This window comes from Sinohyriopsis cumingii, chromosome 16, assembly GCF_028554795.1.
Source record: "Sinohyriopsis cumingii isolate HCF-2022 chromosome 16, ASM2855479v2, whole genome shotgun sequence".
Taxonomy (NCBI): domain Eukaryota; kingdom Metazoa; phylum Mollusca; class Bivalvia; order Unionida; family Unionidae; genus Sinohyriopsis; species Sinohyriopsis cumingii.
Genome location: NC_142976.1, coordinates 62,608,114 through 62,620,734, shown reverse-complemented (window position 1 = coordinate 62,620,734; position 12,621 = coordinate 62,608,114). Strand labels below are relative to the sequence as shown.

The 12,621-nt window shown below is 41.6% G+C and overlaps 1 protein-coding gene across 3 annotated transcripts in view; it reads right to left on the bottom strand.

Moving 5' to 3' along the window:
• Window positions 1-12,621, bottom strand: part of LOC149780562 (small conductance calcium-activated potassium channel protein 2-like) — a 31,086-nt gene continuing 18,465 nt past the window's right edge. For all 3 annotated transcript variants that reach the window (XM_089937599.1, XM_089937600.1, XM_089937601.1), the window contains exon 2: window positions 1-1,516. In XM_089937599.1, the coding sequence (XP_089793725.1) occupies window positions 139-1,516 (1,378 nt within the window). In that variant the 3' untranslated portion in view covers window positions 1-138. The remainder of the gene's footprint in view (window positions 1,517-12,621) is intronic.

The following is a 12,621-nucleotide window of genomic DNA, read 5'->3' as shown; positions in this document are numbered from 1 at the left end:
TTTGGTTGCATACATTAGATCTTTACTCCATACACAAGCTCCTAAAAGATGTGATAGTAAATAATTGTGACGTTTGTGATATGTTCATCAGTTTCAACTTCGAAGTGTAACCGTTAATTTCATTGTAATCACACTGTTTTATTTTCTTTTCACTGTAAGCATAGTACGAATTTCATCCAGCTTTCCCTCAATATTTGTCAATCTTGCTTCCATGGATGACGTTTTGTACTCGTTATTATCTAGATTGTGTGTGATGCTGTCCACTCTTTCTCCGATTCTGTTCACGGTCTCTGATATTTCAAGAAATCCGACTGTAATGTCCCCGACATGCGCCATTTCATTCTTTGCTTTTCTTAAACCCCGGATTGACTGCTTCAACTGATCCTCATAATGCCGTCTGCATTTTTCAGAACATATATCCGAATTTTTCAAAATCCACAACTTTAACGTTGCTTTTATCACATTTGCAGCTGCAATTTTTCGTCTTTTCTCGATTTGAATTCTGGAAACCATATGAAATACGTATTTTTCCTGCCTTGTCTGCTCTAGTTTTCGTGCCAAAACTGCAACAAGAAGTGCAGTTGATCCAACACCCATAACCCCCGTACAAACCGATATATATCTCCCGCAGTAGCTCCTCGGTACTGCGTCTCCATAACCAATAGTGAGAAACGTTGTAGCGACAAGCCACATTATTTCAGCGTATGTGTTATCTTCCCCATCCTCGTAATAAATCTCGCAAGTTCTCATGGCCCACGTATTCACGATGAAGGTTGTCATCATCACGGTTAACAGCAAGAGACTTGGACTGCTGGACATTGCAGCTTTGAAAACAAAGATGGAATTAATTTTTATCTTGCTCAACGCTCCAATGCTGTTCGTAGATGTATCCGTCAGCAGTCTGCTGTGGACCACCGCAAATTTAGCAATAAGATAAAGTCTGCTCATCATAAGGATGGACAATACGGCGTCAATGCTGACTCTCTTCTTATCGCCTGCCGGGGACACGTACTGTATTCTTATATCCCCTGGAATCGGATGAACGGCGCATACAGTTAATTCTGTGAACAGTCCAACCCATGTCCACGTGGTCACCACTGATTGCCATTCCTTGACTCCAGCATCGGAAGCTTTGATGATTGCTCCAATATAGTAATACCAACATATGCAGATGAGCAAGATCACGGTTGTAGCACTGATTGTTGATTTTAGACAAATTGAGAGTGTGTCTGACTGGGTTATTTTTTGGGCTATTACCAGTTCCGTTTCAATTATCATCAACACAATGCCCGTTAAGGCCAGTAGAAATTCCATGTCAACAATCCAGCGTCTCCGCTGGATCAACTTCCTGCGGAGCTCAAGTCTATGCCCCAACAGTTTCCCCGAGCCTGCTACCTTCTCTATTGGGAGCCCACCGTACATCCTGATCATTTTGATCCCTTTTAGGGGTTCCGTGGGTTCGTCTTTGAACAAAGGAGTACTCATGTCTGATTCAGAGCCACGCCAGTCATGCAGTCTGCAATATTGAAATACATTAAAGAGTGCAGAAACACGATGAGCAGGTATGAAAAATTTATAAACCATAATCCGCAATGTAGTTACGATTGTGCGTTTTCCGAAAGATGCGATTTTCAAGTGTGAAGTTTTGAAGGCTACAATTCTTTTTGCTGAGTATTTTATGTTACGTTTTATACAATAAAAATCAATTTTAAGGACTGCTAAGAAAGTTGAGAGGTAAGTACAGTTTTTTTCCGTAATCAGCACAATTGTCTTGTGTTTCTGCTTACCACTTACACATGCGAATGACCATTCACGTGACTGTGTGACGTATTATTTTGATTGTTCCTATAACCATGTTTCAAGGGGGTTGGGTAAACGAGACTACATGGTCATTTGAGCGACGCTGTTAGATTTGCGATTCACGTGGGGTCCGCCATATCCATAACACACTTGCTTAAAATGTCGCAATTTCCAGAGAGTAAGAACATACGGTAGCCTTAATACACCGTTTCAGCTCTGTTTGTTATTCAACATATCGGTCTGGATTTTCTTTGGAAATGATTGGTGAAATCATGTATTAGAGTCACAGTCGTCATTGGTTTAATAAAGACATTTTAATTTATACAAAATTTATAAAATAAGCATGGCTGTCAATTATTACACTTACTTGTTTGACGCAAGACAAATATAATTCTAGAATATAATGGAGTTTATTAGGTGAAACTAAAATAAACTGTCTTAATCATTTCCACCATACATACCGTTTTATCATGGGAAAAGTTTTTTCCCGTACATAAAATTATTAAATCTACTGATCTCTGATAGTTTGTTTACATTAATTCCTAAGTTACTACTAACTAATACCTATTTGACAAAACTTAGTATATTAAATGATAATAAATTCAACTTTTTGCTGAAATTTACATTAATCTTCTCTCGCATCTTCGGAACATGTCTAGGAATAGAGACCTTTGACAAGATTTGCAAATTTGATAGGCAGTGAAATAGAATCATATGAATGATTTAAATTTGATTCAATCAAATGTATTTTGCTTCGTAGAGGTAAAACACACACACACACACACACACACACACACACACACACACACACATATATATATATATATATATATATATATATATATATATATATATATATATATATATATATATATATATATATTGTAGATATCATACCATTAGCAGAAAATAATTTATTGAAAGCGATGTGAGAACAATGCGTCTACGGAAATTGTTAAGATTTGTACAGTTAGACATGAATTGGAAAGAATATTGCCTTTAAGTATGCTAGAATGGAATATTTCTTTGAGTTTTTAACCCTATTTAATATACTTGAAATAGAATCAAGAGCATGTGATACCGAATCTGCATGCATATTTATTACAGATTGTGCAAGTTCTCAGTTTACATACTAAATGTTTAAGGTTTGTTTACGCAGGGGGAAAATATGTAATATGCCTATAATAAAAAGATATATGCCTCTCTCTCCCTCCAACAGGTGTTTCTTATAAATAAATATATGATTTTGTGTTATATATATATATATATATATATATATATATATATATAAGAATTCACGAGAATGCAGTGGGGAAAATATATAAAATGCCTATAAGATAAAGATCTTTCTCTCTCTCTCTCTCTGTACACATTAGATGCTAGTAGTGAATAGGGCCACCGTAGCGACAATGGGAATTAGCATTACAGACCCCCCTGGGCCACTCTAGCGACAATGGAAATTTAACATGGAGAAAAATCGTGGGCCACTCTAGCGACAAGGGGAATTTAACATGGAACTATAGTGTGGGTCTGTCTAGCGACAAGGGAAATTAACATGGGGAATAGAGTTTGGGCTTTTGGGATTTTTTTTAAAAAAATTTTTTTTTTAAAAAAAGGGTAGGCAATTGAAAGGCTATCTCTTTTCGAGAAATATGGCTGGCCCTGAAAAGGGCCTTTGGGTTTTCTTCTGCTTCTAATTTCTTCTTTTCCTCCACCAAGTTCTTATTTTATCTCCTACACTCTTCTTCTCTTTCTTTTTTTTCTTCTCCTCTTCTTTCTTCTCTTCCTCCTCTTCTTTCTTCCTCTTTTCATTTTCTTCTTCTTTTTCAATTTTTTCATTCCATTCTCTCATCCTTATCATTTCCTCTTCATCCTCCTTTTCCTCCTTTATTTCTTTCAACAGATCACTGATGATTACCTTCATTTTTCGTAAATTGTTTATCTCCATCTTCACTCGATGGGGACTATATGAATAGTGATCCTCGTTTAGGTTAACCAACATTTGCTCTATCATTCCTAAATTGTCGAGAACGTTTTGCAATTTTTCCATTTTGTCCATTTGGTTAGAAGCCATCTTCTTTGTATTCTTTGCAGAATGGTTTGAACAACGAGCACTGTGGGTTCTTATACGAAAAGCGCGAACGTGAAGGAAAACATCCCCCTAAAACATAAAATGGATCTTACCTAGATGATGACCCAACATCGCGCGTACGTGAAGGAAAACATCCCCTACTTTCTCATTTCATATAATAAAACCCTAACTATACTCTTCACATACGCTAAGAAACCCATAATCTACTATTCACAATAACATACCTGAGCTCTTACAAACACAAACACACAAACACACAAACTCATACCCTCACACTATCTGAAATAAGAGTTAGTGTTTATATACACACTACTCTACCTACACACATTGGCAAATTAATAGTTATTTCTTTTCTAGAGTATTGGGTAGCCCTGAAAAGGGCTGTTTTTGTTTGGAACTTCATGGACACCTGGTTAATGGTGGCACCTTCCAGGCCTGGCGCCACATACACATCTTATCCCCCAGTTACTTTTTACCTTTTGGGGGCAGAGAGCAGAGGCAGGATATGTCGCTTCAGAATCCCAATTTTCGCTCTCTGGGATTTTGAAATTTCTTCTCTCCTTTTCCTCCTCTTCTTTGTTTCTTCTTTCCTCTTTATATCTTCTTTCTTCTTCTTCTTTATATCTTCTCTCCTCCTCTTCTTTCTTTCTTCTTTCCTCCTCTCTTACCCTTCCCTCCTCTACAATGGCTTCCGCGGCCAGTTCATTTAATATGCGCCTGGCATATTCCAGATGCACATGAAGCTCCAACAGTTTCTCAAGTCTCGTGTTCATTCTTCTGGCTGTGTTGATCAATCAACAAGGGTAGCTGGACTGCCGAACGAGTTTCAATTTATACTGAAAGCGCGTACGTGAAGGAAAACATCCCCCTAATAACATAAAATTCATCTTACCTAGATCATGACCAAAAAAACAACAACGCACGGACCTAAAAGAAACACTCACTCACTTTTTTATGCTACCCATCACTTCAATAGACTATCCACATACGCAAAGCAATCCAATCTAACCCCAAATATACACCTCAAACAGCCCAAAAAAACTAACATCATTTTAATCTACTATCCACACCAACCTACTTTATCACTTATAAACACAAACACACAAACACATACACTTCCACTATTAATAAAGAGTTAGTGTTTATATTCACACTACTCTACCTACACACATTGGCAAATCGATCGTTATTTCTTTTCTTGAGTATTGGGTAGCCCTGAAAAGGGCTGTTTTTTTGTTTTGCTATGGCATTCTTTTAGTTTCTAAGAATGCGATGTCCTCTGAGGATAGACTTTCTGGCAATAGGTCTGCTTCTTCGGAAAGAGAAGAAGAATTCTTTGGTGTCGATACGACAATCGACAAAGCCTCTGTCAGCTTCAGGTTGCTGCTGCTGCTGCTGTTGCTGTTGTTGCTGCTGCTGTTGCTGCTGTTGCTGTTGTCTCTGAAGTCTGTACTTCTCTGTCCATTCTTCTTTCTCCCTGTTCATTTCTTCTCTGAAGAGCTCTTCTATCAGGTCTTCAGTGATTTTTAACATTCTCACATTCTCTATTTCTTCTGGTTTCGGTATCAGACTGTGTCTGACCCTATGCAGATTCACGTAGGCTTCGTTGAGCTTAGCTAGTTTGGAGCACATCTTCTTAGGAGGATGAGTCGACAATGGATGGCTAGACTGGGAACAACCCGGTTCTTAAAGTGAAAGCGCGGACGTGAAGGAAAACATCCCCCACACGGTTTTCGATTCGCAACGTTCAGTGATTGTCATGAGAGGGATAGTAAGAAATGAAAGAGCATCAATTCAACATTCTTATAGCTAAACAAAAGACAAAAGCATTTTTTCAAAACACAACATTTTTTATTCAAAAATCACTTAACACTAAACAACAACTCTAACATTTTTAACAATAATCCAACACTATAACATCAAACAATTTTTTCAAATCACAAACATTTTTTTCTCAATTCACAATCTACTTTAAACAGGGCTGACAACGTTGTGAATGAAATTGTGATTTCCACTGTTGGAAATCATTAGGCCATTGATGGACACTACGTTTCCTAGCTTGAGACAAAAGATAAACATAATGGTCACAAAACCATCGATCTACTTTCACATCATTTCTAGCAGAAGAACGAGGATCGAAATGAGTCACTAAATGTTCTAAGGAATAGCCCAGGCTCCGATGATGCAGAAAATACACACAGTACTGTCCACACACCAAGGAATCTGTGCCTTGTAATTTCACATTATTGAATCGGGTGGTTTGAGCATTTCTTCTCATAAAGTCGATGATATCGTCTTCCAAAGGCGGCAATCCGTACGAATCGAAATATTCCACACAGCCTTCTTGAGGAAAGTAGACGGCTACCCAGTGGGTTCCTGGGAGATGACTGTCGTCCGTGTTGATCACGTAAGCTTGATGGTCTTGAGGTTTGCGATGAGGGAGTTCATCTTTAGCACAGACGACAGGATTCCAAGAAGACGTATACGAACTGTGGTTCAAAAGGTAATAAAGTTCCCAGGTATCCATTGATTTGTGTTTGTTTTCTTCTTCTTCACAGGTAATAATAAGTCGTCAATTCGATCCTGACTTTTTGCTTGAAAATGTCTGACGAATAAACGGTTATTCGTTCTGTTTCCTCACTCTGATTCAGGAGAGCTTCGATACGATGGATCTCTTGAGTGGTTAATGGTGGACAAGAATGTTCACGCAAGTCTTTATACCACTGGTGCAACACGTCTTTGTTCGAGATGAGACTCCAAGCTTCGTCCAGATACTCGTCCAATTTTTCTTCTTGACTTAACATCAGGCATTTATCGTGTTGAATTTGACTGGGATGATCGTTTTGACATCCATAGCAATTTTTCTTGATCAATTCCGTCATTTTGTCGACCAAGTGTTTGGCAAAACAGGAGACTAAATGGGCTTCTTGTTCTGGCCATCTCGACTTCATCATGATATCTTCTTTGTCTTGAGATTCTTCTCCTTCCACGGTCTCCTCACATTTCATCTCCAAAGTTTCTCCACTAGGTAAAGAGGGATAACAATCTTCCATGACTTCTAGTAATCTAGAATGACTTCTCTCAAACTGTTGATTTCTATGGTATTATCGAATTCTGCATACAGGATGACGTTCACTGTCTCTGGCAGAGGATTTGCAAACTGAAGTTCCACACGAATCTGGCCGGATTTTATAGGGTGGAAATGTCCCTCGTCGCTGCCTTGGTCTGGAGTGAAATCAAACGCCCACAAAGCATAGCCTCCTGCATAATCTTCGTACGTAATACCGTGACTGGTGTTGGTTCCTAACTGACCGGTGGCTTCGTACAAGGACAAGTACGATCTCAAGTAATTCTTGTTTTTAAAGTCAGGTTCGAAAGGTCGGGTACACAAGGTCTTGCCATCGCGACTGACTTCGATCTTAGACACGTCAAAGTGTTCAAAGTTGAAAGGATTTTTAGCGAAGGCTCCGTTGAAGGCTGTATTCTCGACCATACCAACGATCAAACGTTTGGGTAGCTGTCCTTGAAACAGATGATCTTCGATCATGGATCGCTGTCCAGTGGGAATGGTGAAGGTTTTCACTTCCACTCTTCGTATGGGATATTTGGCGGTCGTTCTGCTCAACGTCTGACTGATGTCGTTTCCCACTTTAGGTAACACTTCCACACGGCGTACGTAGAGTCTGGCTTCTAGGATTTTGGTTTTGTACTCGTCAGCATTACCCAATAAATGGAAAGCGGTACTGCTCCGATTCAGTCTCAGGCGAACATTCACTCCGTTTAGCAAATATTTCTCTTGCAACCACATGTCCAAATGCAAACGGTCCATCAGTTCTAAACTCTGTCCATCTTTGATTCTGTCTCTTCGTTCTATAAATCCCGCATTGTTTTTTTTGGCTGTTGCATCTTTTTCGAATGTTTCAAACTCGCCTACTTCGTCAGCTTCCCATACTACACAGGAATTGAGATGAGTGTTCTTGGCATCTATTCCGTACGTCAAGAGATTTTCCAGGTAGGCACGATAAGGGTAAGTATCCATGCTGCTACTGACCAGTTTGTTATTCAAGTACAAGTCCACTCCACTGAACAAGGAATGCATGAAATTGTTGACGGGAGCTACTGCTTCATCGTCTATAGCACCTCCAGCCTTATCTAGAATTTTGACTTTCAGGTACAAGTAACTGCTATTCAGATCGATGTAATCTTCGGGCTGTCCTTTGATTTCAAACTCGATGGGAGCGGAATCGGTCAATGAGGAGACGGGGTGAAATTCCACCCACTGAGATTCTTGCATGGTCATCATGGTGGGGGGCATGGCAAACAGATCCAGTTCCGTCTTGGAACAAGCGCAAGACTCTCGGTGCATCATTTTTTGTTCTGTGTCTCAATAATCGAAAACGTCTAAGTCTCGAACGGTTCTTCTTTTCTTGGCCTTTCTCGCTTGAAGTCTGGTGAAAGGGTGTTTTCTTCGTCGTCTCTTTCTGCTTTGTCCTTGCTGAATGCCTGACTCGGTAGCGTGCAGGGCATTTATAGGTGTGTCTCGTCGGCCCAAAATGTCTTTGCCCGTTTGCAGCAAGACATTTTTGCCTGCCCTCATGAAGGCTTCTTTAGGGTTTTGTTTGTCGATGATGACATTTTGGAGAAATTCTTTGCCTTGCGTCAGTGCCGCATCTTTCAAGGCGTGCAATCCGCGTGTCACCATCGGTTTCAACACCGGGGCCACCGAACGAAAGGCCGATTTTAACATATCTCCTAAACCGTGTCCTCGCTGTCGAGCCACCCCTCGGTACACTGGATACATGACTTGCTTACGAGTCGTGAGAGAACCGTTTTCGAAAATGGAGTTTCACCGTGACTTTTCCTTTGGTGAATGGAATATTTTGTCCCAGATCTCCTTTTATAGTAATGTTGACCGTGTCCAAATACGACTTGCTGACCGGCAAATAGTGAGGATGGACAAATTCGCGGTGGACGTGGTAAGTGTTTCCACCTTCCTCGTCAGCGTTTGCGGCAGAATCCACTTTGAAAGGAATGACACGCAGTAATGGCACGGAGGTGTGTCCCACCACGTTGTATTCCACCACATCGGAATACACGAACATCAAATTCTGTCCTTGGTTCAGTTCTACCGGGGTACGAAAATACTGGCCAAAAGTCTCGTTGTCGTAAATGATTGATAATTCGGGGGTTTTTTTTTTGTTGTTCTACTCTCTTCCTCATCTCCATGTCACCGCCCAACATGTCAAACAATTCATCACAAAAATAGAAACCCATGATTTTATCCTCAGGAAATTTTATCAGGAAGCGACGAGCTGTTTTGTGGTATTCCAGGGTGACAGTTTTGTTCTTGACATTCTTAAAAGCTTCCCCAAACACGCCATTAAACCTGGTGGCTATGGTGTTGACCAAATGTTGACCACTAAAATAATACCCTTGGGGAACGAACAAGTGATAGATGGTGTACTTTAGATTTTTTGTGCTAGGGGTTTTATGCTTATATTTGCTATGGGTATCCATCCACTGTTGTATTTGTTCGTCATAAACTTCCACATCAAAAACATTTTGATTGGCAACGACATTGAGGACTTGGGTCGGGTGAATCATTTCTACTAAAGCCACTTCCCAATGGGCTTCGTGATCTAAGGGGATGGCTTGAGGTAATTTGGCCGTGTAACAGCACAACGTGTTGTTGGGAAACACCTCCATGGAACTGTCACTGGGTAAGGTTAAGTAAAATTGGTTTTGGTGACTCATAATTCCAGAGTTCTGTGGTTGTCCGAGGGAATATTAGTGGATGTCAGAGGTGTGTCTCCGCCCAAAATGGGGTTCTGGTTGTGGTTGTTGGAGTGGTGACTGGCACTGGTACTGGACACAACGTTCCCGTTCGAGGAGAATTTCAGGGAGGGATTGGGAAGCAGGTAACCGATGCAACTGCTCAATAAAATGGTCCACAATTGTTTGTCTCCTTGTTGCAAACTCAAATTGGCGATGGCTGCCCCGATGACACAATACACCACGAAGATTTGGCAGAAAAAGACGATTTGCGTTTTAGGCACACGTTCTCCACACCACACCCACAAGGGTTGTTTTTGTAAATCTTGCACAGAAGAACTAGGGGAAGAAGGACTGGTCGACGTAGCTGCGTCTGCTGTGTGAAAGGGCATGATGGTCACTTCTTCTTTTTATAGTCGATGACTTGCGAAGCGTCGATCCAAGAATCAAAACTGGGTGGATATCCTTTCCAACGTACTTTGACTTCTTTGACACGTCGTTTGCCCACTTTACGGGTTCTGCGTTCGAGAATGCTTTCGATGTCGTACACGTCGTCTTCTTTTTTGGTGACACGTTGTAACTCGGGCAAATAAAACGTTCCTTTGAGCACTTCTCCGTTCATGTCTTCCAATTTATAGACGGCAGGATGACGGCCATGTACTCGTCCAGTGACGCGAAACAGTTCGGTCGTCCAGTTAGGTAAGTAACCTTTGTCGAAAGTGCGTTTGGTTTTGCCAATGCGCACCCAATCTCCTACGGTCAACTCTCCACTTTTCTTGAGGACAGCCCTCGTCGGGGACGTACCGAACAGGCGCTCGAACACCATCACTTCGTTGTCGGGAGTCACGTCTTGCGGGGCACGTCCGATGCTTCGATGGTAAGATTGGTTGTACGCTTGCACCAGGTGCGGTAAGATGTCGATGTACTTCAGAGTGTGGTGATGCGTAAAATATTTCCACATGCGTTCTTTCAAAGTGCGTTGAAAACGTTCCACGATGCTGGCTTTGGTTTCGGGATTCTCGGTGGTAAAAAAATGAATGTCACGTTTCTTTAATTCTTTTTGGAAAGCTTGGTTCAGAAATTCGGTGCCTTTGTCCGTTTGCCATCGAAGAGGGCGACGACCGCTTTGTTTCAACACCCGTTGCAGGGCTCGCACTAACTCGCTGCTGGATTTGGAAGTCAAGGGTACGACCCAGGCAAATTTGGAAAAGACGTCGATGACACAAAACAAATATTTGTAACCACGATTGTAGCTGGCCAAATGAGAGACATCGGCTAAATCGGCTTGCCATTGATGATCGATGCCTTCCACTCGGGTGCGACTTCTGGCAAACTTGCGTCGAATGGGTTTGTGTAAAGTGTAGGTAGCTTGTTCTTGTAACCATCGTTGCACTTGAGGTAAACGGAGACTTTTCAGTCGCGTTTTGGCAGCACGATACAATTTTTGAACTCCTGCGTAACCTGCAGGATGGGAGGGATCGTAGTAAATGCTAGCTAAGACTTTTTCCATTTTTTTGTGTGGATTGGTGTCTTAATAAGGTACCCACTCTTGGAAGAGGCTACTCTTTTTCTCTTGGGGTATTTTCTTGGATTGCAAGGCTTTGCGTGTGCGGCCAGCAATAGGTGTCGAAGAGGAGGAGGATGTCTGAGCAGGGGATATCGGTTCTTGTTTCACTTCTGTCTTCACTTCTGTCTTCACTTTCTTTTTCTCTTGTGAGGAAGAAGGGGTGGCCATCATCTTTTTAATCCATCCAATTCTGGAGGTAGGTGGTGTTGTTAACTTGCGTACTTTTTCTGGTGGAGTTTGAAACCCTTCTTCTTCTTCTTCTTTTCCTTTTTCTGTCTTGGTCACGGGTACTGGTGGTACTGGTACTGGTACTGGTGATGGTGCTGGACTTTTCATCAAGGTCTTAAAATCTTTCAGAGTGGGTAAAGCTGTTTCGTCTAAAGCTTTCTGGTGAAAGAGTTGCAGTCTTTGCAAGAGTTGACCGTACTTTTGAGATTTTTCTGTTTCGGACAAATCTTGGCGATCCAGCAAGGATTGCAATTCGTGTTGTAACTGGGACATCTCGCTCAAATTGGGATTGGGAGGTAAATGCGGGGTGCGTTGTTCTTGCCACCGATGGTATTCCATCCATCGTTTGTAAGGCACTAAAGCTAGTTTTCGTCCTTCCATGGGGTTGTCAGGGGTGAATTCTGAGATCTTGGGACTTCCGAAGGCCTTTTTATCTTGCTCCCACCAGTCCTCCCAACATGGTTCCCAAGACTCCTTTCAGTATGGGGCCTAACAAGAGAGGTAAAATGCCTCCACGTTGGACCAACATCTTCTTTTTTTGACGAATGGGAATTTTCTTTTGAACCATTTTCCGAAGAACGTGACGATGTTTGCCTAAGCATTGTTTCTGGTGTTTGGACAAAGGGATCGTGCCTTTCAAAACGTTCAAACAACATTCGCACACGGTATCGATGACCTCTTTGGAGGCCGTTTGAATGAGTTTTTTTCGTAGGGGTGGAGAAGCTTTGGACAGGACAGATAACAGGTCCCCATGTTTGGCTAAACGTGGTGGTAGTCCTTTCCTTTTCTTTCCTTGGGGTTTTCTGGAGGGTGACATCTTTGAGTCTTTAGGAGCACCTAAAAACACTGATACCCTACTCGGTCACAGGCCTTTTTTATACTGGAACGCGTCGCCACTGATTGTCTTTACGTTTTATCAGTTTGAGGACAGGCATGACACGTCGTGCAGGGGTACGTAACGGACTAAATCGAGCCAGTTCTTGCTTGGACAAATCCAGTAAACTTTGTAACATGCCCGATCTTTCTTGAACTTTGATTTTGGGAGAAGGTACTTTGTGAGCAGCAGCCACTGCTGCTAAATTGGAAGGTCCTGCCACTGGGGAAGTTCTTTTGGGGGTCATCAACGGAGAAGTTCTTGGTGTGATCAACGTCTCCAAGTACT